General features: G+C 33.2%; 1 protein-coding gene across 8 annotated transcripts in view; it reads left to right on the top strand.

Moving 5' to 3' along the window:
• Window positions 1–25,166, top strand: part of EPS8 (EGFR pathway substrate 8, signaling adaptor) — a 242,441-nt gene that overhangs the window by 118,642 nt on the left and 98,633 nt on the right. For 7 of the 8 annotated variants that reach the window (XM_074194367.1, XM_074194360.1, XM_074194361.1 and 4 more), the window contains one exon: window positions 21,133–21,219. In XM_074194367.1, coding sequence (XP_074050468.1) covers window positions 21,161–21,219 — 59 coding nt within the window. In that variant the 5' untranslated portion in view covers window positions 21,133–21,160. Of the gene's footprint in view, window positions 1–16,924; window positions 16,963–21,132; window positions 21,220–25,166 lie in introns of all 8 variants that reach the window. The other variant, XM_074194364.1, reaches the window with a different exon arrangement.

The following is a 25,166-nucleotide window of genomic DNA, read 5'->3' on the forward strand; positions in this document are numbered from 1 at the left end:
TTATATTCTGGAATATTTGGACCAATTCATCATTCTACCAACAGTTGAAACAATGTGTCCATATTTTCAATCAAACAATAAACACTTGTTAAATGCTTACTTTGACCCAGGCATAGGAGATAAAAAGACAGCAATGAAACAAGATTTGCATCCTTAATAAAGTAAGGAATAAATATAAGGTAGTTCAGGGAGAGAGGGCTCTTGTAGTTGAGAGGATCAAGAAGGATTGTGAAGAAATGTGCTTGAATTGAGTTTTGAAGAAAGAAATGAGTTTCTGTGAGAGATGTGAAGATGGAGTGAATTTTAAATAGGGGGAAGAGTCAATGCAAAGGTAGAGAAAAGAGAAATGAGGTATCAAAAAACTAGATTCATTTTGGGAAGAAAAACAATATATGATGAGGCTGGAGATAGATTATGAATATCTTTAAAAATCAGAGAAGACTTTGTAGAATAACTACAAGTTGCAAATCTGAGGGAAAAAGTCTACTGGTGGCAGTGGGTAGCAATGTTTATATTAATTTCGCCTCTAGGACTAGTATGATAAGAACATGTGAAAGAAGACACATCCTGGAGGAGATATAGGGTCATCTTCGGAATTCAGACCTCTATGAATATTAAAAAATAGAAAGAGAATCCCTTTGGAAGAGTTTTAAAATAAAGGAGTATTTTTTAGCTATGAAATTGGAATTTTTACTCTAATGTGTTCATTGTTTAACTGTTGTTTAAGCATATCATATTTGCTGATTTGATGAATTAAATTTAGGATTACTATTATTTGTATCTCTTATTTGTGTATTTGTACATTTCACAAAATATAATCCTCTTTTGTTTCAAGAACACTAAAAGAATCACAGGAATAAAAAGAAAAAGCAGAAAGATAGCATTATTTGGATTGCAAAAACACTGAAAGCTTTTCCAACAAGATCAGGGGTAAAGCAAAGGGCATATGATTAATTTGTATTATTATTTGATATAATGCCAAAAATACAATTAGAAAAATATAAAGAAATAAAAAAGAAATAGACATGGACCAATTTGCAATTGTTATGATGATTTCTTCAGAGAAGGTCAGCTTCAATGAAAAAATATTAGAAACAGTGAATGATTTGGTTAAAATAGATAAAAAAAAACCTCACAGATATCATCAGTTTTCTTGGCCATTATTTTTAAAAGCTCAGGAAAAAGAGAAATTCCACTGAAAGAAACAACAAAATGAATAAAATATGGAAAGTTAAGCTATCAGGATTTATACAGGATACATAAAATTATGAAATACCTTATATAAAGAAGATTAATATTTAGGGAGACATAAATTTTTTGCAGATTTACTGCTTCTAAATCACATCAACATCCATTATAGAACTAGAGAGAATAGCTTCAAAATTCACTTAAAAGACTAAATGATTGGGCGGCTAGGTGGCATGGTGGATAAAGCACCGGCCTTGTAGCCAGGAGTACCTGGGTTCAAATCCGGTCTCAGACACTTAATAATTACCTAGCTGTGTGGCCTTGGGCAAGCCACTTAACCCCATTTGCCTTGCAAAAACTAAAAAATAAAGACTAGATGATCAAGTATCTGAAGGGAAATAAAAAAAATTAGGGATGAAGGAATCTAACACTATAAGATGTTAAATAACATCATAAAGCAGTAATCATAAAAAGCTATGTGGTTTTCTTTCCAAAAAAACATAGGGTGTTGCAGGAAATGGCCTTACTGAGTCAGAAGAGAGTACTTTTTCCTCTGAGTCAGTTCTGAATCTTTGTGATATAAATAGTGCAATCCTACTTGCACTTTTTACATAATGCATTAAAATTGATATATACATGGCAACAGAAACAAAATAAATACACAACCATTGCCAAGAAATTAATTTTGTCCATTGCCAGATTGATATTCTTACTTCTTTTCTGCCCAGATATATTCTTATTCCCATTTAAATTAAATTGAGTTCTTCAGAATTTTGTTTTGGTTTGACATTATTGAGTTACACTTTAGAAAAGTGTCAAGTGTTGTGGTTGCTAAATAGTCCTGTTTAGGAATGCATATGAGGGATTTGAAGAGAATTCGTGAAAAAAATTTCTTTCACAATGAGTAGCCACAAATGGTCAATTTTATCATAGAAAGGCTTATTTTATTCCAAAAAAATATGAAAATGCTTCCATAGGATTACTCCTATATAAGGAAAATTGTTATTGTTGGTTTAATAAAAAAGGGAGCCCAGATGACAGAGATAGCTTGTTTCAGACACATGCTAATCAATGAAAGAATCAATTAAATTTTTTTCTCTCCAAACTATTCTGACTTGCTTTATATTTTCAGTGACAATTTTAAGTGGATATTGCATACAGGAACTTCATAAAATTGTGAAATGTGTCATTCTTGACAGTTCCAGAAATAATCAAACACATTTATAAAGAGTCCACTTTGTACAAGAAGGTATACTGAGCCTTTGATATAGTTGTCTCTGAAGATATATTTTTTTATTTGATCAACAATTGTTGAAAAAAATTATGGGAAGGTTGATAACCTATGGAATCATAATTTAGCTGAGAAAAGCTATGGGTATGTAAAACTTAATAGTGATGTTAATAGCTATTAAATATCATATGACATATATATATATATATATACACATACATACATACATACATACAAATATTCTCAAGGATCAGAGAAAAGAATCAACATATTCACCTGGGAAGGTCTATAAAGGGTTCCCTCAAGGTGGGGAATGTGATCTGGAACTAGAAAAATAAATGATGTCAGATTAAATAAGGAGGAGGGAAGAGTATTTTTAGAGAGGGGCACCAATGTGTGTAAAAAATATGGAGGTAGAATATTGCAAAACATATGCATGGAATAATGAATGGCCACTTAAACTATAGTGAAGGTTTATAGCCTTCTAGCTAGCATTTATGTAGTCATTTAATTATTTTTTTTCATTATAATCCCATGGTTTAAGGAGTTCATGTTACTGTAGATGGGGACCAAAGAACAGGGAGAGCAGCAATTAATCTGGCCATAAAGTTAAAGCTTTATAGATTTTAGAGATCATCAAATGTTGCCTACTCCCATGAATCCTACCATTTTATAAATGGGAAAAAACCCCTAAGATTCAGAGAGGTTAAATGATTTATTCATCACAATTGGCAAATATTGGAGTCAGAACTTGAAACTCTGTCTTCCAATTCTAAGTTCACTGCTTTTTCCCTTACACCATGTTGCCTTCTATATCATCAGTACATATTACACAATCTATGTGCTATTAAAATAAATTAAAAAACCCAAAAAAAACCTTCATGGAATTGATGATTACTTGCTAAAATAAACATAGCAAAAAGTAATTGAGGAGGAAGTATATGATTCTTATTACATTGCTAAAAGAAAAACTATAAAAATTAGATAAAGAGCAACAGATTAAATTTAACTCTTAGCAGCTGCTCTCTCCATAATTCAGCTGCTCATTTGGAAAGGACAACTATTAAGACTGATACTATCCTCTACAACTGCTAAAATCAGATAGATGGCAGCATTTCACAGATTGTTTTGTTATTATTCCATTTGACTTAATAATATGAGAATTGTAGAATATGACTAGCAGGATCATGCTTAGTAATTTGGGTGGATGGATGTGTTTTTTTTGTTGGATTTTCCTTCATTACTTTAGCTTTATGATTTTCATTTTACTCAAATGCAGTTATCAGGCAAATGCAGTTAACAACAGGCAAAATACATTGTCTTTTAAAAATTATATTTTCATTTACTTTGTTAAAAATAACCCAGTTACACTTTTAACATTCATTAAAATTTTGAATGCCAAATTCTTATCCTCCCTATCATTGAAAAGGCAAGTAATATGATATCACTCATACATGTAAACACATTGTTTTATAAATTGATTCATATTAAACATCGATTAGGTGAGTTTTAAAATGAGATCAAAAGAAAGCATAGTTTGAAAGCACTGGACTTGAGCTTCTGAGAAGCTGGGAGGAAATTAAAATCAGGCTCTGCTTCACATTTTGATTATTGCCTCTCCTTTCTCATGAGTATAACATAATAGCATGATAGAACACTACATTTCTGAAGGCTCTACTTCCACAACACCTCTCTTTTTGCCCCTCTTACCATCCTGGTACTACCCTTTCATCATTTCAAGCCTGGACCATTGTAAGAACCTGCTGGTTGGCCTTCCAGTCCCAATTCTCTTCTCATTCCAAGTTATCCCTCTCTCAACTGTTAAAATGACCTTCCCCCCCAAAAGAAGTCTATCTATATAACTTTCCTACTCAACAAATTCTAGGGACTCCCTAATATTCCAAGATTAAATAATATTAGGATTGAAATGTAAAATCTTGCAGATTGAAATATAAAATCTTTTGTTCATTTTTTTGTTTTTATTTTTTGCAAGACAATGAGGGAAAGTGACTTGCCCAAGGCCACACAACTAGATTAATTATTAAGGCTGGATTTGAACTCAGGTCATCCTGACTCTAGGGCCATTTCTCTATCCACTGTGCCACTTAGCTGCCCCTTCTGCTGAGTTTTGAAGTCATTTGCAACATATCCTCTTCTTGTCTTTCAATCTTCTTAAGCTTTACTCATCTTTCAGGAACTTTATGTTTCAGTGACACTGACCATTTTGCCCTTCCTCATATATAGTACTCCATCCTCTCCCTCCAAGTCTTTTTTACCTATTGTCCTCAAATCCACCATGTTCTCCTTCTGTACTTCTACTTGCTGATTTCTCTGGCATCCCTCAAAACTCCTTCCAATTCTTCCTTGTGCAAAAAGACTCCTCCCTGACTGGTGTCTCATCTTCAAGATCTCCATCCATCTATTCTGCAAATATCTTGTAAATGTGCACTTGTGTACATGTGTGCCTCTTGGTAGCATGTGAGCTCTGCAAAGGCATGGACCACGTTTTTACTGTTTTGTAATTCCTAATGCTTGGTGTAGTGACTACAAACACTCAAATGTTTATTGACTGAGGCAAGTCCTTTTTACCAGTTTTTGCCCAGAAAGCCAGAAATGTAGACTTCAAAGAAACAAAATAATTGTCCTCAAGTTTTTCAAAGGACAATCTTCTGAAAGGAGTCAAATATATATATTTATACATATATATATATATATATATGTATTTATATACATATATATACATACATATATATATATATATATATATATATATATATATATATATATATATATATATATTGCTTTGGATCATTGAGGAAAGCTTACCTGAGTAATACGTTTAGGTAAAATAAAGGAAAAAGTCTTCCTAATTATAAGAGATTATAAACAAAATGGACTGGATTGCATTCAGAGCTTCCCCTTCTGTGCAAGTCTTCAAGTAGAATACCAATGACCTCTTAGGTATGTTGTAGGAGGGAATTCATGTTCAGATTTGAGTTGGAATAAATGCCTTCCAAGATTCAGATTCCATGATCTGTAAAATAAGGGCATTATTTCCTGTTCTACTTCATTCAAAGCTTATATGAAAATGATGACATAATTTATAATAGTGCTTTGTAAACTGCAATATGGCTATATAAATGATTTCATATAGCCTGATTCCTTTGCTTTTTTCTCTTTCACTTACATAGTCTTACAACTTCCTACCTTTTCTTCACTACCTACTTTTTATTTTTTTTAGGTTTTTGCAGGCAAATGGGGTTAAGTGGGTTGCCCAAGGCAACACAACCAGTTAATTATTAAATGTCTGAGGTGGGATTTGAACTCAGGTACTCCTGACTCCAGGGCTGGTGCTCTTATCCACTGCACCACATAACTGCCCCACTACCTACTTGTTATTAAGACAGTAGTCTAAAACCTTCAGGGTTTCAGAGGATTATCATGATTGGAGTTTCTACAATTCCTATTCAGGCACCTCCAGGCTAGTAATTCTGTCCTATCCTAATTCCTTGAATTTAAATAATTTCTTGCTAATAGCCTTACTACCTCAGACTTTTTGACTAAAGGACAATTATGGCTACTGACTTAATGCTGAATAGAACAAGAAAATCTCTAAATTTTTTTAGTCCTGGTTCCACTTATTTTTAGAAAACTACCTTTTATCTCCTTTTCATTATGTCAGGAAATGATTTTTTTAAGTTTCTCAAATACAATCACATAAATAAAATAGAGATTAAATAATTTCAGTGGGATTGTAATTTGCCAACAGCAGATTCCCCAGTAACCTGTCTTGTTGATAATTGATCATTTCAGTTATGTCTGACCTTGCAAGATGCTATTTTGGGTTTTCATGGCAAAAAGAATGCAACTGTTAGCCAGGGCAGCTAAGTGATACAGTGGATAGAACGCTGACCTTGGAGTCAGGAGAATAGGAATTCAAATCCAGCTAGACACTTGACACATATTAGCTGTGTAACCTTGGGCAAGTCACTTAATTCTGATTGCTTTGCATCCAGGATCATCTCTAGTCATCTTGATTCATATCTGGCCACTGAACCTAGATGGCTTTGGGGGACAAATTTAGGCTGGTGACTTACCACAGTACCCCATCACTCAAATTTTTTTATGTGCTTCTCATGACATCATCTCTTCTGATGTCATGGTCTTCTTAGAGAATGAAGGACAAACATCATAGCTATTTGCCAAGTATTTCCATTGTCCCATTGATAGATTTTTTATATCATCCTTGGGGAAAGGGCAATACATTAAGGTAGGACCCTTGTGCTAGAGTATAAAAGAAAACAACACTCTAGAAGCTACTTGCATGTCTTTCAGCATACTTGTCAATATAACTTTTTAGTTTAATTTTACTCCATAGTATTTAAATGAGCCTTATTAAGGCAAATTAGTCTCATTCTATATGCATGCCCTGCTATAAGAGAATATATATTATACAAATATTTAAAGCACTAATAAGAGAGTGATATTCACAACATGAGAGGTGATCATTTATAAGTCAGTAAAGGGAGAAACATTTAAACATTTATCTTCCCATTAAAGGGAGAAACGTTTAAAGAGGTGAATTAGAAATGAATGCACTTTCATGGTTCTCTTATATATCTGATGTCTCTTCCATCTCTCACTCACTCTTCTTCCCACTCCCTAAATGTAGGCCTTTTATTAAGTTCTGCTCTACTCTCCCTAAACAGTTTCCTTTGGTGATTCATTCTCTCAGCTTCAACTATTACCTAAATGGAGATGACTCACACATCTGTCTTTCTAGTCATGGTTTTTCTCTCAAGATTCAGTTACACATTTCCTAGTTTTTGATGGACATCTCTATATTCATTGTCTTCTTTTCCTAAACCAACTTTCCTTCTTGCCTTACCTACCTCAACAAATTATTATATTAGTCCAATTTGGCTAAAGTATGGATTTTTTAAGAGCTCATTTTCTTCATCTTTACATTTTCAGTTTTGAACTTTTGCCTTTCTCCTCTTCCATAAAGAAAACAAGAAAAACAAAACTTTAAATATTATAGTTATGTAAAGTGTTCTTCAAAGCTACTAAAATGGCTACTTCCTACAAGACATTTTTTGCTGAATGCCCCAGCTGCTTTGAGAGACTTCCTTTCTTGTTTTATTTTTAAACTTTTCTGTGTATTTTATCTTTTCATATGGTAGGCAAGATCTTTGAGGACAAGGTCCTTTTCATTTTTATCTCTTAGGGATCAGTAAGTGCTTAACAGATGCTTATTTGTATTTTGATGCCAGATCTCATCTCTAGCATATACTGCCTTTGAGCCTTTAGACAAATTATTTAAAGCTAAGCGATTTTCCTCATCTATAAATGAAAAATGGTATTTTTAACCATAGAAAGTTGGTATCAAGTGCTATGTGAAGAGTCTTATTTTAGGGGCAGCTAGGTAGTGCAGTGAATAGAGTACCAGCCCTGGAGTCAGGAGTCCTTGAGTTCAAATCTGGCCTCAGACACTTAAAAATTACATAGCTGTTTTCTCATCAAATAAAAACTTGGAAAATAGGATCAATCACCTCTAAAGTTCTTTTCTGAACATTAAAAAAAAGCTACAGTGATCTCTTTTTGCATCACCTTTGCTGGTCCCTCTTTCCCCATCTTTCCCCTCCCTCACTTGACCTTGGGCAATCCACTTAACCCTGTTTGTCTTGCAAAAAAACCTTTAAAAAAGTCTTATTTTGGTAAAACATTCCTTTTAGTGTGAAGAGTACACTCATAATATTCTTTTTAATATTTCAAAGTGTGTGACTACAAAATAGAAAATCATTTGTCACTAGCTTTGTTGCCTCATTTGTTAAATGGAGATATCTGTATTATCACAGGATCTATGATGCATCTAATGAAAATATTATGTTATCAAGAGAAGCATAATATGGGTTTAGAATATCATTCTCAGTTGATTTAGTGCATAATGTAAAAAAATGGTGAAATCCTTTCCATTGTTGGGGAACTTGCAAACATGAATCGGATCATCCCTATATCAACAAGAGATTAAAAAATGTAGCATCATAGATTTAGAGCTGGAAAGGACCTTAGATGTAAGTCGAATTTCACCTACTCCTTTACAGATGAGAGTCAACTGAGAGTCAGAAAATGATTAGGGCAACATTTTCTAAACTAATTTGAAAACTAATATTTCCACTAAGACTCAGTTCATGATTAAGCAAAGGAGGTTCGTAAGTGGGGAAGGGGAAGTAAATGAGTATCTTACCGTATTGAAAAGCCAAGTTATCTCAGACTGAGTTCCTGAGCCCTCTTACATTGTGTTCAGGATTGGACAACAAATAGTGAATTGGATAAAGACTGAAACTGAGACATTCATAATGAAAAAGTTGGCAATGAGTTAGTCAAAACAAAGTCTGGAAGGGCCTAGAGAAAAGCACTTGTCTGTATAACATAGCACCTGGTTAGTCAAAACAGTATAAAATAGGCTAAAGTCCAAGGTGGGTTCATAATGTACTGAAAGCAGTCATCTGGTAAGATAATAGTGGGATCCAAGGGCAGAAGGACAATAATACAAGGGCCAAAGTGATCAAAATTGGGAACAAGACAGATGAAAGAGTGTAAGAGAATGGCTAAGATCAGGGGAGCTTCAGCCTAAGCAATGCAAAGGGTCTAAAGTAGTCTGTGGGGATCAGCTGGAAATGTTTTCTGCCTTTAAAATGTGTTTGTGTATAATTTGGAGAGGTGTGGGGGACGAAGGAGAAACAAAAAACTGCTGCTGCTGAGTTAACCACTGGCTTACATCTTTATTATCCAGCATAGAAGATTAGCCTCAGAATGTTTTGGGCTTGAAATATTTTAATAGAACTAAGCACAGTAGAATAGAAATTACACTGTATTTGAAATCACAGGATAGGGTTTGAATTCTGACTTTGCCACTTGTTACTTCAATTACTTTGAACAAATCACTTAAATCTTCTGGATGTTAGTTTTCTCATCAAATAAAAACTTGGAAAATAGGATCAATCATCTCTAAAGTACTTTTCTGAACATCATTAAAAAAAAGCTTTTTGCATCACCTTTGCTGGTCCCTCTTTTCCTATCTTTCCCCATTTTCCCCCTCCTTCAATTAAAAACTAGAAGAAGGAGAAGAAAAAAATATAAAGTTGTTATATAGAAGTCGTTATGTGAGCAGGTCTAGCTGTGCCCATTTGCTTTATGTCCTAGATGATAGTTGTACAGTTTCTTATAAAGAAAGCTTGTCTGTGGTTTTTCTTTATATTAAATTATATGCTCTTGATAATCTCAGCCCATTTCCTCTGTGGAGGAAGAGGACTGTCCAATCTGACCTCCATCCCTACAAATTTTCATAGAGCTTTAATTTTATCTGTTTCAACTACCTGATGAATACTTATCCATATCTATTTATTCCATTGACATATAAAATTCAGTAAGTCTCAGAATGAACTTCCCTCTAAGTTCCATGTGGAGTATAGAATTGGAAAGACTTGTCCAAATCTTGCTTCCAACTCCTTAATTATGGAACATAGGCAAATCATTTAACTTCTCAGTCTCAGTTTCCTCATCTGCAAAAATATCTGTAGTTTCTTACAGGATTGTTGAGGCTCAAAAAAGATGATTTTATGCAAAGTACTCTGTGAAGATTATATAAATGGCATTTCTTATTATCATTATTAATAATTAATTATTAATTTCCATTCTACAGTATTCTATTTACTCGGGCTCAACTTCAGAATCTTCTTTGGCTTTTTTCTTATATATATATATATATATATATATATATATGTGTGTGTGTGTGTGTGTGTGTGTGTAATTAGTAGTCAGTGTCTCTCTTTCATATCCAACTGTCAACTCCATTTCCACTGCAACAATTTTGAGTCAGGTCCTCATGCCTTCTAACTAGAATATCTCATAATCACCTGATTTGTCTTCTTACTTCAATTCAAGTGCTCCTCTGAATGTTTTTCCTCATTGATTCCAAATATACAAATATGATCAGTCAACTCTCATATAAAAATCTTGCATTAATTTGCCTGGGAAACAAAATAATCCTGGCTTCCAAAGATCTACTTAACTTTGCAAATTTATTACATATCATTCCATATTATTCTTTTACATACTCTGCATTCTCTTCAAACTTTTCCCTTTTTATACTCTGCATTCTCTTCAAACTTTACCACTTTCTACTCTCCATTCTTATCTTGCCTTCTTCTGTCCTTGGGTCTTTGCTTATGCTACATACCTTCAATGAACTCTCCATGTTCCATCTATGATTTTCACTTCTTGCTTCAAGAACAAACTGAGATGAAATTTTCTTTTTTTTTCTTTTTTTTTCTTTTTCTTTTTCTTTTTTTAGGTTTTTGCAAGGCAAATGGGGTTAAGTGGCTTGCCCAAGGCTACACGGCTAGGTAATTATTAAGTGTCTGAGACCGGATTTGAACCCAAGTACTTCTGACTCCAAGGCTGGTGTTTTATCCACTAGACCACCTAGCCGCCTGAGATGAAATTTTCTTGAGGAAACTTTCCCAGACAATCCCTGGTCTTAATGCTTTTCTAATTTAAAAATAATTTTACTTCTTAAAAATTGGAAAAGTATTTACTCTTGGGTGACTTATCAAAAACATAACTGTTTCAGAAGAGAACCTCTAAGTTTAGAATATCCAACTTCATAATATTGCAACCCCCTTTTTTCACATTTGTCCTTCTACAAGAAATCTTTTAAAAAATAAAACATTGAAACTCACCTTTAATATGTACTTGATAGCTTCAAGGCCCAAACCTTGAAATATAATAGTAGAATCTGTTTATAGTAGAAACAAAGTACATTATGCTAAGCTGCTCCTGAATAATAAGGAAATTTACTATAGATACAGTCAGGTGATATTGGTGACGTTTTGGAAGCTTAATTTGGCTGATGTTTAATATAACAACTAACCATGTTTTCAAGAGAAAATAAAAAAGAAAGAATACTATTGACCCCCAAGCATTAGTTATCATGAAGACAGATCAAAGCATACCCTACTTTTTTAAAAAAGGTTTTGTAATTTTCAGATAAATTGAGTTTTTAAAATTCAGTTAAATTTTAATGCATATATATGATATTTAGCCATACAAAGTAAACTTGGTTTTACAAATCTTCTCTGATCTAACAACATTAAAGAAAAGAAATATAAGCTAAATTAATTCTGATTAAAGCTGAAATTATATTTAGAAAACTACAATTCACAGAGTAAAGGTCTTAAGAAATCACATGGAAGATTTTAAATTCCTAAGGCTCCCACCTAAATTACTTAACCCCAGTCCACCATGAATACTGGGCACAACCAGGGCAAACTCAGTGACTCCTGTTTCAGGATCAAGTTCAGATAGACTCTTTCAGATCTCCCCCTAACCATGTCAGTGACGCAGTTTGAGCCCCACCCTTCCTAACCCCTGGTACAAGAGGCAAAAAATATTGATTCTGCCAAGTCATGTGAAATAAAGGAAGTATAACTGTGTGAGGGAGGGAGAGGGAGGGGGAATAGAGACAGAAAAACAGAGCCTGATCTTCTTAGGGAAAGCTAACTGAAGCAGATGAGTTCATATTAGAGTTATGAAAGGACTGGAAGGTAGTGAGAAAAGCAAGATATAAACCATTAAGAATAAAAAAAAATGGGGGTGGCTAGGTGGAGCAGTAGGGGCAGTTAGGTGGTACAGTGGATAGAGCACCGGCTCTGGAGTCAGGAATACCTGGGTTCAAATCCGGTCTCAGACACTTACTAATTACCTAGCTGTGTGGCCTTGGGCAAGCCACTTAACCCTGTTTGCCTAGCAAAAAAAAAAACAAACCTAAAAAAAGAATAAAAAAAATGAAAGAAAAACTTTTCAAGTTTGAGTATAATCTAGCCTACCAGAAGATAAACAAATCATGAGACTCATACAGAAGGAAAACAAATGAGTAACATTTTTTTTTGAGTAGATAATTTTTTTATTGATGTGAGTACTTCCTTTGATGGGTTTAGACCATTAAATCTTTTTTTTTCCTTTTTTTGAAAGATTTTATTTATTTTGAATTTTACACTTTTCCCCCCATCTTGCTTCCCTCCCCCAACTCCCCACAGAAGATATTCTCTTAGTCTTTACATTGTTTCCATGGTATGCATTGATCTAAGTTGAATGTGATGAGAGAGAAATCTTATCCTTAGGGAAGAAACATTAACATTTTAAAAAATCAATTAATAAGTACTTATTAAATGCCTCCTGCATATCAGATATGATACTCGTTGGAAAAAAATGACATAGAACACACTTCTGCCAAGATGACTCTCTGAACAGGGAACAGATTGAAACAGATCCCATATACTTACTTCAGCAGAAATGTTTGGTTAGCATCAGACCAAATAACAATCAAGAAACCCAAAGAGAAACAATAGTGATTTCTTTCATATCAAAACTGCCCAAAAGTCAGCCAGAAATTCATGGACAATAGTAAAGGGATCTTCTCCAGCAGAGCAAGTCCCTAGAGAGAGGTTACAAGAGTAGAGGACTCCCCTGCCAAAGCCTACATAGTCAGGAAGCCCTAAGGAAGGGGTCTAGAAGTTGCAAGAGCAGTAACAGTCTATGACAAATGAGATGGTTAAGCTGCTGCAGTACTCAGACCAAAGAGCCCAAACCAAGTCATCAGAACTTGGAGTTTCCCAACAATTAGACCTGAAATGTCAAAAAAGGGCCCTGAAGATTCTTAAAAATGCTTCTTCATTGGTTGATGCATGCTTGAAAATAAAATTAGCCTAGGGCTCTGTATATTAATTCATTTTGTTCATTTATATAGTACCTGTAATTGTTTCTATTGCCAGCTACAGTGGACATTCTCTTTGATAAAAGGAGGCTATAATATAGTTTTATCTTGAGTTGGTTGATTGTCTATTCTACTTTTAGTTAAGTAGAAACAAGAAAGAATTGAATTTAATGTTTTAAAATATTTCTAGCATTATATACTGAGCAGTTTTTGTATTTATATCAGTAAATAGTTAAAAATACGTTTTTATGTTGTAGAATTTTGAAAGTTGTGCATGATAAAGACTTGACTCTGTGCCATGCAATTTTTAAAAACTTTGAACTGCATAAATTTCTTTTGATTTATCTATTAAAATAGGAATAGTAAGATACTACTTACTTTATAGGCATCACATGTGAATTCAATGTATATATAAAGCTTCTTGAAACCATAAAGAAAGCAATGGGAGCTATTTTATTAGTATTCTTATTATCTTGAAATTCTTCAAAATTTGATATTGCCCAGGTGAAATTCCATTCAAATGTTGCTATTACAGAGTTGGATAGTGTAAGATTATTTTTTTTTCCCAACCAAATGGCTCTAAGAAATAAAAACTCTTTGCTGATCTAGTTCCAATGAATTGAATACAAAGAATCTTTGGGAAGTGGTTTCTTTTGGTCTAATACATATAATATTTTTCCTTTTCTCCCTTTTATTTATTTTGTTAGTCTGGACCTAGAGTTTACTCTATGTGGGAAACTTCCACTGGGGAAATTCCCTTTACCAAAAACTATCAGCAATTATTTCACCATTTAAAATCTCAGTTGCCAAAGGTAATTGAGCTTAGTTGGTTAGGTATCTTGTCCATCTCAGTGTTATTGACTCACTAATTAATAGCTTTGGTGATCTTATAGCAAGTAGTTTCAGTAAAATGTTGAACTTTTAAGCTAGGTTGCCAAAAGTTGAGTTAGACTGTGGTAAGGAAGAGCAGGGAAGTGAATAACAAAATCTTTCTAGAAATCTTTAGAGAGTTATAAGTCAATTGTATGAGATGATAGTAGGATTAATAGAAAGGTTTTTGTTTTGGAATATGGGAATCTGAACAAATTTGGCAAAGAAAAAGGAGACAATAGAGAGGGAAAGTTTAAAAATATAACAAGGACCTTGAGAAGCTTAGATCAAGGGCACAAGTTGAATAATTGACTTTGCCAATAAGAAGGCCAATCATATTCTCTAAGAATGGAGGTAAGAATGATAATGTGAATGAAGTAAGAAGTGAAGGATGGGATGGTGAATTGGGATCCTATTGGGGTGGTTAGGAATGGTAGTTATGAGATATGAAAGGAGAAATTTGTCATCAATTAATAGAACTACCCATGCAGGGACCAAGTAAATGAATAATTTTAACTTCATGCATGGGTGATATTTTCCTTCAAAATATTATTTAACCTTTTAACACTTAACATTTAACAATGTAGGACAGGGATATTTAACCACTGCAGTCTGTGAACTTTTAAAAAATATTATGTTAATATGTTTAGATTTCTTTGTAATTCAATGTGTTTTACTTTGTATATTTGAAAGCATTTTAAGGAATTTAAAAACTTCACTGCCAAAAAAATCCATGATATAAAACATTGTTAATTGATGTAGAGTAACTTAAAGACTGTTCTGATTTTGTAGGTTTTACAAGGTTGACCAGTTACCATTACTTTTTTCATCCCTGGTCCTATCCCTTTCCCCAAACCTTAATGTTCAACATCTAGTGGCTAAACTTGTGAAGATGAGCATGTCTAATATTGTATTATCAATATTACAGCTATCAGTTTGATACTGGTATTGCATTTAAAGCCTTTTCAGTTTGGTAGACTGACACAGAGGCATAACCTTGGCCTCATAACAGAATTCTCCTAGAGACTTTAAGTACTGATGAACATATTATTATTATTATTATTATTATTATTAAAATAAAAGAGATTTATCTCTCTGGGAGTGGGGATTAGGAGGCATATAAAGAGCAATTTAAATAATATTAAAACAAAAGATAATTGATAAAAACTCATTTAAAAAAGAAAACCGATGGGTATGCCTCCAAACTAGACCTGGAAAAATCATACCATTCATCAAAGGTATACTTAATATTCAATATGACAAAAGTATACTTTCAGAAGGATGAGGCAAACAGTTTCCACATCTAGATTCTCAGTGTTATAATGTATAAAAAACTGGCTACAAAAGTATGTATAACACAGTAAAAGGTTTTTAAGGTAAAAATAATTTGGAAATTATTAGCCAGAATCAGAAAGACCAGTTGTCATGCCTTTCCTTACACTAATGAAATCCCAGATTGAGAGAGAGAGACAGAGAGAGAGAGAGAGAGAGAGAGAGAGAGAGAGAGAGAGAAATGGAGGAAGGAAGATCTTTATTGATAATTTTATAGTCAATTAACCTTTTAATACTTAACATTTAGCCATGTAGGACAGGGATATTTAAACACTGGAGTCTCTGAACTTTTAAAAATATTATGCTAATATGTTCAGATTTCTTTGTAATTCAGTGTGTTTTGTATATTTGAAACCATTTCAAGGGATTCAAAAACTTCACTTCCAAAAAAAATCCATGATATAAAACATTGTTAATTGATGTAGAGTAACTTAAGGATTAATTGACTTCTTAAATGCCTTTTTAAAAGTTGAGGAGCACATGAGCCAAAGGGCTTTGTTTATTTATTTCTGCCCTTTGCTTTAGGTGATGTTGAGGGCTACCCCTGAATAACAGGATAAGTTTAATATTTAAACAAGTATCAGGTAATTTCTTTGTTACAATTATTCTCTTCCACTTCAAAGTTTCTATGGTCAGCTATTTTCAAAAACAATTTTATTCACATTTAAGGTTACTTTAGATAATATCCTATTTCTAACAAACTAGACTTTTTTAAAATTAAAAAATGTGGCGACTGGGTGGTGCAGTGGATAGAGCACCAGTCCTGGAGTCCAGAGTACCTGGGTTCAAATCCGGTCTCAGACACTTAATAATTACCTAGCTGTGTGGCCTTGGGCAAGCCACTTAACCCCATTGCCTTGCAAAAACTAAAAAAAAAAAGTGCTTCAATTTGTATTCAGAAACCATCAGTTCTGCCTTTGTGGATGGAGAGTATTTTTCATCATAAGAACTTCAGACCTGTCTTGTATCATAGCACTGTTGAGAAAAGCTAAGTCACTCACAGCCAATCATCCTGCAATATTGCTATTACTCTCTAAATAGTATATTTCCCAATGCATCTGTTCATTAAATTTTTTCCAGGTTTTAGTGAGAACATCCTGCTTATAATTTCTTTTTTTTAATATTTTCTTTTATTTTTCCCCTGGTTACATGTAAAAAGACACTTTAACATCCCTTTTTTTTAGCTTTGAGGTCTGAATTCTCTTCTTTCATCCTACCCCATTCCCCTTCATTGAGAAAGCAAGTTATTCGATATAGGTTAAAAATGTATAGTCAAAGGGGAGCTAGATGCTGCAGTGGAAGGTGCACCAGCCTTAGAGTCAGGAAGATCTGAGTTCAAATTTGACCTCAGACATTTAATTACCTAGGTTTGTGACCCTGAGCAAATCACTTACCTAGTTTGTCTCAGTTTCTGTGTCTATCCTTATCTTTGATAAGGAAACCCTAATGGCAGGTCATAAAAAGTCAAACATGATTGAAAGGATTGAATAACAAGGGTAATTTTTTTGTTTTTGTTTTTTTGCCAGGCAATGGTTTAAATGACATGCCCAAGGTTATACAGCTAGTAAGTATCAAGTGTGTGAGACTGGATTTGAACTCAGGTTCTCCTGACTCCAGGACCAGTGCTCTATCTATTATACCACCTTGCTATCCCACAAAGAGTAATTTCTTTTTTTGTCTTTTTAAAAAATATTTTATTTGTTTTCCAATTATATACAATAGTAGTTTCCACCTATCATTTTCTGTAAGATTTTGAATTTTACATTCCACCCCAGAAGGAAGTCTGATAATCTTTACATTGTTTCTGTTCTATATATTGATCAAAATTGAGTGTGTTGAGAGAAAAAACATATCCTTGAGGAAAAAATAAATTATTAAAGATAGTAAAATTATGTAGTACATAAGACAACTTTTTATTTTTAAGATTAAAGGTAGTAATCTTTGGCCTTTGTTTTAACTCCACAGTTCTTTAATCGGATACAGATGGTATTCTCCATTGCAGAGACCCTAAAATTGTACCTGATTATTACACTGATGAAATTTGCAAGTCCATTAAGTTTGCTCATCACCCCCATGTTGATACTAGGTTGGTTCTGATCATCTCACTCAGCATCAGCTCATGCAAGTCTTTCCAGGCTTCACTGAAATTCCATCCCTCCTGGTTTCTAATAGAACAATAGTGTTCCATAATGTACATATGCCACAGTTTGTTCAGCCATTCCCCAATTGATGGATATTCACTTGATTTCCAATTTTTTTGCCACCGCAAATGGAGCTGCTATGAATATTTTTGTACAAGTGAGGTGTTTACCCTTTTTCCTGATCTCTTCAGGGATACAGGCTCAGTAGTGCTATTGCTAGATCAAAGGGTATTTCTCTAATCTGTAATGATTTGGACAGCATTTCATATGAACTTGGATAGCTTTGATTTCCTCATCCATAAATTGCCTTTGCATATCCTTTGATTATTTGTCAATTGGGAAATGGCTTGTTTTATTTTTTATAAATTTGACTCAGTTCTCTATACATTTTAGAAATGAGTCCTTTGTCAGAAATACTAGTTGTAAAAATTGTTTCCTAGTTTGCTGCATTTCTTTTGATCTTTGTTACAATGGTTTTGTTTGTGAAAAACTTTTTAATTTAATGTAATCAAAATTATCTAATTTGTTTTTAATGATATTTTCCATTTCTTCCACCAAGGGTAACTTCTTAAAAAAAAAACAATGAGAGAAGGGTTGATCAGTGGAATTTTGTTGATGCAATATGCTCAAAGTTCAGTTACATATTTGCCAAAGTCTGTCATGTCATCTCTATGGACAAGATAGCACCTGGGTTCATGATCATACAACATCAATGAAATTGGAAAAGATTCAAAGACTAAGTCCCAAAATACAATTATTAGTAGGTGAATGTCAATTTATTTTATTAAGAGTGAATATACAAAAATCTTCACAAGCCAATTCAGATAAAGATAAGCTTAATAGGAATCAAAATTCTGTATTTGGATTCAAGATATTCAGGAAATCCTAAGTATAACTTGAAAGTTTGTTGTGATAAAGAGTTCTTTAGTGGATTAAAGATTCAATGTGTCATTAGAGTAATATTATAACAGCAACAAAAATGCAAATTATATTCCCGGGCAACATTTAAAAGAACACCATGTTTGACAAGATGCCAATTGAATCCTGTAATAAGTACTGAGTGCCAGGTACTAGAAATGATATAGATAAACTAGATTATGATGAAAAGAGAAGTCAGGGCCCTTGAAAGCCTTCTAAAGGGAGATTGGTGGTAGGAACTGGGAAGGCTTAGTGTGAAGAAACTTTTGGGTTTATTCTGATTAGCTTTATAGAGGGAAGGAAGATTTGCACTTGATTGGGAAGATCAAATAGGGCCTCAGATACTTATTCTCTGTGTCACCTGATTCTGTTTGCCTCAGTTTCCTCATCTGTAAAATGAATTACTGAAGGAAATGGTCAATCATTCTAGTATCTTTGCCAAAATGGAGTCATGAAGAGTTAATCACAACCACACAGCATTAATAATACTCTATCCTTATCAAATCTTTTAGGTAAGCTCAGTGGCACAGAGGATACAATGTGGTTAGAGTCAGGAGAATCTGCCTGAATTCAAATCTCGTTTCAGATGCTTAGTATTTGTAGGACCATGAACAAGTCATATAAACCTGTTTGCCTCAGTTTTCTCATCTACAAAATAAGCTATTAGAGAAAATGGTAAACCACTTCAGTATCTTTGCCAACACCAAATAGGAACATGAAGCGTTGGACATATATGAAGCAAATAAATAACAAACAAGGAAATTCTTTCTCAAAATTAGAGATGTCCTAGAGTAGATTTGAGCATTTTAAAAGGTATTAGATTTTGTTTACTGGAGATTCTTAAACACAAGTTGTATTAACACTTCTGGTTCTCTGTTCAATGATAGCTGTGAGGAAGACAACATAACTCATTAAAATTTTCAAACATTTGTCTATTAATTCTGTGGGATTCTCAGAAGAATATGAAAGTGCTTTATAAAATTTAAAGACAAATATGAATTTTTATTATCAGAATTATTAGCATCATCATTTTGCAGAGTAGGAAATTGATGGATGAAGATTAAGTGATTTGCACAAGGTTATGTGACTATAATAGCATTCTTCTGACTTTTAAATCCTATTTCATTATGCTGAACCACTTTTCCTAGCAACCAGAAACCAGACGTTCCTGGCAACACTAAAAAGCTAAAAAACACTAGGGCTTGAGTATGCCTCAAGGAAAAGGGTTGAAGAAATAAGGCAATACCTAATGTTCACAAATATCCACAAAAATATAGACCCAATTTTCACTTGTTAATTTATTAAGTAATAATTTTACACTTAAAATTTATTTTTTAAAGTAGTTTAAAGGTATAAATTTAGTTTCAAAAATCATTTGTAAAGACTAAATTATGATTATGATGCTCTTTATTTTCTTCACAAATCATTAAAATTTGACTCCAAAGTATTTCTTATTTATTCCTTTTTTCTCTACTAATTTTTCTTGTGTGAATTTCATACCCTACCACTATTCATTTTTTTTTGCTATATTTCTTCATGTTTTGAGGGGAGTTCAGCTTATTCAGTTTTTTTAGCTTATCTTGCTATGACAGACTTTTAAATTCCCTCGCCATCCTACTTTGTTCTGGAAGTATCTAAGTTTGTCAGTTTCTTTTCTGAAGACTCGTACTGAAATGGCATATTTTGTAATAACTAGGTATCTTATGAGAGAAAAATGATGAAGAGAGTGCTCTGAAGATTTTGTCTGATCTAAAATTTTCTAATGAGGTAACATGAAGAGAAGTGGTTTTAAAATCAGTCTGAATTTAGAACTAAATTGCACATACACCTCTCTTCTACATTGCAACTTTCCCCAGCACAGTTTCAATATTATCATTAGTCAATCTAAGAAATTAATTTTTGGAGAGATTTATGGAAGCCTCAGAGGATACATAGATAACATAGATATAGTTTAGAAACCCAGAAATGCATAAAATACATAGTATTAAATAATATCAACATAGTTCATCTTTTAATAGCATAGTAATTCAGACTTTTTCTCTCATAAAAAGTGAGGACCAAAAATTTTTATGCAGATTTTCTAGATCACAGGCATCATACCTCTAACCCATTCATGATATGGAAGGAATAACTGCATACTCTTGTACCCAGATCAATTCTAGAATTCAAGAGAGAGATTGAATGTAGTATTTCAGAAGTAGAAAGGGATCTTTGTGGTCTTCTAGAATAAATGATAAAACTATAACTTGATCAGTATCTGTGCCAAGTATTAAATAGCAAAGCAGGGACTCATGACAGATCTTTTCACTCCAAGTTTAGTCATTCCATGACACTGCAGTATTGAGATGCTAAATCAAAGAGTTAAGATTCCAACTTGGCCTTGAAGGATGGTTAACAATTTCCATAAAGGAGAATTTTCAGTAAGGGAAATGCCAGGAACAAAAGTGCTGATCTTGAAATCATACAAAAAATAATATCCTGTTTAGGATAAAGTATGCTTATGTAATTTGACTAGCTTCTTATTGGTTTAATTGATTTTTGAAATTTTAGACAATTTATTTTGAAATTCAGTATGATTATACCAACTTGCTTTGAATTAAAGTTTAATATATCTCTTTTAGAGTCTATCTACTTCTATTAAATATATTAATTTCATATTTTTCTTATTTTTACAGAATATAGTTGTGAGGAGTGAAGGCCAATATGAATGGACATATTTCTAACCATCCTAGTGGCTTTGGAAGTTATCCGTCTCAAGTGAAGTAAGTTGGAAAGTTAAATTAATTTTTGTAAAGGCTTTATCATACATATGATTAAATATTTTCAAATACAAAGTTAATTTTCCTTGTCATGCATCTCAGGAACCCACTTTCTTGTTCACTTTTAGTGCATATTACCTTTAAAACTTTACAGCATCTAGTCAGAGTGAGATGCCCAAGTAAATCAGTGTAGAACAATTAATCAATATGAATTTATTAAACACCTCCTACTTTTGGCTTAGCCATTGGAGAAAAACATGCAACTTTTGTTTGCAAGGACATCTACATTCCAACAGGATAGGTTGTGTGTGTATGAATATATAGAATAACTATAAAGACAATAAATAAAGGGTAGTTTGGGAGGAAGGGCACTGCAGTTATGAGAATAATGTAAATCATTTCTTGAAGAAAGAATGGTATTCTGTGAGCAGGGATGAAATGAGAGTCATTCCAGAGATAGGAGATAAAATGCCAGTATGAGAAATGGCTAGATCATAGAGTGGGGGAGTAGGAAAGGGGTGTGTGTGTGTGTGTGTGTGTGTGTGTGTGTGTGTGTGTATAAGTATATGCATGGGAGTTACATGGATCAATGTGTTACTCTGGGAAAATCACTTAATCCTGTTGTCGCAGTTTGCTCATATGTAAAATGACCTGAAGAAAGAAATGATTAATGATTTCATTATCTTTGTTATGAAAAGCCAAATTGGGGTCACGAAGAATCAGACACAACTGAAACTACTAAACAATAGGCATATTTGTGTTTGTAATTGTAATCTGCACATTCTATATATTTTATATATTGTTATATGCATTCCATATAAATATCCTGTATATTCTGAATATATTTCATACACACACATGCACATAACATACATACTTGGCTTTCAGTTAGAATCTAATGCTTTGAGAGCAGGGATTATTTCATTTTTCATAATTACACCACAGCATCTGGCAGTGTACTTGCCAATTAATAGGTGCTAAATACATGTTGGATTGATTAAGTAGGAAGCTCACTATTTCCAAATTAGTTCATTATTCTTCCTGACAAATCAACCCTTCAGAAAGTTTTTCCTCCTATCAAGCTAAAATCTGATGCTTGTTTCTTTACATTAGTGCTCCTTTTCTTGGGTACCAGAGAGAATGTCTGTTTTCCATGTGTTGATTCTTCTGATGCTTGAAGATTGCAATCTTAAACTCAGTCTACTTTTTTTTTTTTTTTGCAAGGCAAATGGGGTTAAGTGGCTTGCCCAAGGCCACACAGCTAGGTAATTGTTAAGTGTCTGAGACAGGATTTGAACCCAGGTACTCCTGATTCCAAGGCCGGTGCTTTATCCACTATGCCACCTGGCTGCCCCAACTACGCCACCTAGCTGCCCCACTACACCACCTAACTGCCCCACTACGCCACCTAGCTGCCCCTCATTCTACTTTTCTTAAGACTAAACATTGCTATTTGTTTCAACCAGTCTTCCAAGGTGATAGATTAGAGCCCCCCACATTATTCTGACCATCCACCTCTGGACATACATATCAGTAGCCATCTCCCTCTACTACAGAGATTCTGAACATTTTTTGGTGATTTTAATGTTTTTAGCATGAATTTTTTTCAAAGCTTTAAATTCATATGTAAATACAATTCTCAAAATATTTCTTAAAAGCCAGTTTTATAGACCTAGCACATTATGAGGATGACCCTGTTCTGTGAAGACTATACTAGCAGACACCAAGTTCTAGGTAATTTTCTGATGATGGAAAGACTTAGGATATCAGCCAGTGGTGGTCTGTGAAGATCCCAAGTTAAAGAAAAGACTTGTTACCAGAAGATTATCTACCAATTGATTTATTTTTAAGTCATATGAAATAATATGAGAAGAGATTACTCAGGGCATGCATTTAGATTTCAATGGCATTGTTCATACCAATGAAATAATTTTTTGAAAATTTTTATTATTTGTGTTTTCTTTCTTGAATTTTGAATCCCAATTCCATTATCCAACATGCTTCTAATATCTTCAAGGGTTATTCTATATATGCAAATTTAAGAAGCAAGACATATCTTTTTGTCCCAATCAGTAAGAATTTTTTTTTTTACTGAGGCCAAGTTTCCAGTGATATTCTATTAGTATGACATATATAAAGTTTAGGAGATATAATTTATGGGTTATTAATAATGAACTTTGTTAATTATGACTAGAAGATAATAAATAAACTGATTATAAATAATAAATAATTTTTTGGCTTTCTTATGCAAACCAAAGATCTCTTTGAATGTTCTTGATAGGTAGAAATCAGTTTTGATTGTTTAAAAATTAATGAGAGGGGTGGCTAGGTGGCACAGTGGATAGAGTACCGGCCCTGGAGTCAGGAGTACCTGAGTTCAAATCCGGCCTCAGACACAATAATTACCTAGCTGTGTGGCCTATACTTAAAACCATATCACACATAAATATATATTGGCTACATATTAATATTAACAAAAATCAATATTAATATTCTGTATAATATATTTTCCTGCAATTTGTTCACTAATTTTAAACCTCAAATGTAGATTTAAATAGTTTGAACTTGTTTGTTAAAAAATACTTTTTAGATGGGAAGATCTTGAGAAATGTTATAGAAATAACAAAAATGGTATTCAACATAATATTTGATATGTTTACTTATAAAATTCTTCTGAACAGGATGAAGAATTGTGGACTAATTATATGTATACATATATATTATATATAATTCATTGATATAGTTACATGGATTTGCAATTGGTTGTGATATCTAACAAAAAATGGATTTTAAATTGATGTTGGAAGGTTTCAATGAATGAAATGATTATTTCATTCTTATAGTAATAACTAAGTAATGGAGGTGGGAGAAATCTAGGTTTTTCTTTTTTTTTTGTTTTTCATTCAAAGTTCACTCTCTGAAGGGCATTTCTGACTCCATTGAAAGAATTCACCATACCATACCACCTTAACAAGGTAGAATTCTTAACTCTTATCATTGTTCTTTGACTAAGTAGAGGCTAAATACTTTTTTTTTTATCTAGATTACCTAGACAGCTGAAGATGGTCTGATTAAAGAGAGTCCTCCATCCATCCAGCCCCTCTTTAGAATAAGCCTACCTCTTATTATAATATTCATTCTCATTAATTTTTTTAGGTTTTTGCAAGGCAAATGGAGTTAAGTGACTTGCCCAAGGTCACATATCTAGGCAATTATTATTAAGTGTCTGAGGTCAAATTTGAACTCAAGTCCTCCTGACTCCAGGGCCAGTGTTCTATTCACTGCACCACCAAGCTGCCCCTGGCCTTTCAATTCTTTCAGATCCTGTAATTCATTTCATCCAGTTTTGAGTGACTTTATCTTAATAAAGGCAGCTAAAGCCTCCACAATCTTCTCAGAACATTACGGTTTTTATTACCTTTCTATGAATCATTACGTATTAGCCAATAGTTGATACCATGTTTTCATCATTCTCTAATTTCAAGTTATTCCTATTGTATTTGTTATATTTTGCTTCTCTTCTCTGTTACTAGAAAATCTCATTAACATCTGTAAGAAAAAATGGAATAGAAGAATGAAGAAAAAGAAATTCAAATGAGTCAAAATTTGAATTTTTATGTTATGGTAGTGGAGTAAAAAGGGTTTAAATTATTGCATAAAATTATTTTCTAACTCTTTTCACATATTTGAAAATATTCATCACCAACTATAGAAAACTTCCTTATAAATAAAATTACTACCAAAATTTGCCCATCTTTTGATTGGAATTTGGGGACTAACCTTAGTTCATAATTAAGCTCAGTTTTTTGTATGCTATTTTTTAACTATGTGAATAATTAGGATTTGGAGAAGAAAAAAAATATATTGCTCATCTTATATAGCCTAGCACCAGGCTTCTGTTTTCTATTGAACGTTCAAAAGAAACTTTGGAATTATTTTTTGAAGGATTC

The sequence above is a fragment of the Macrotis lagotis genome, chromosome 7, assembly GCF_037893015.1.
Source record: "Macrotis lagotis isolate mMagLag1 chromosome 7, bilby.v1.9.chrom.fasta, whole genome shotgun sequence".
Lineage (NCBI taxonomy): Eukaryota > Metazoa > Chordata > Mammalia > Peramelemorphia > Peramelidae > Macrotis > Macrotis lagotis.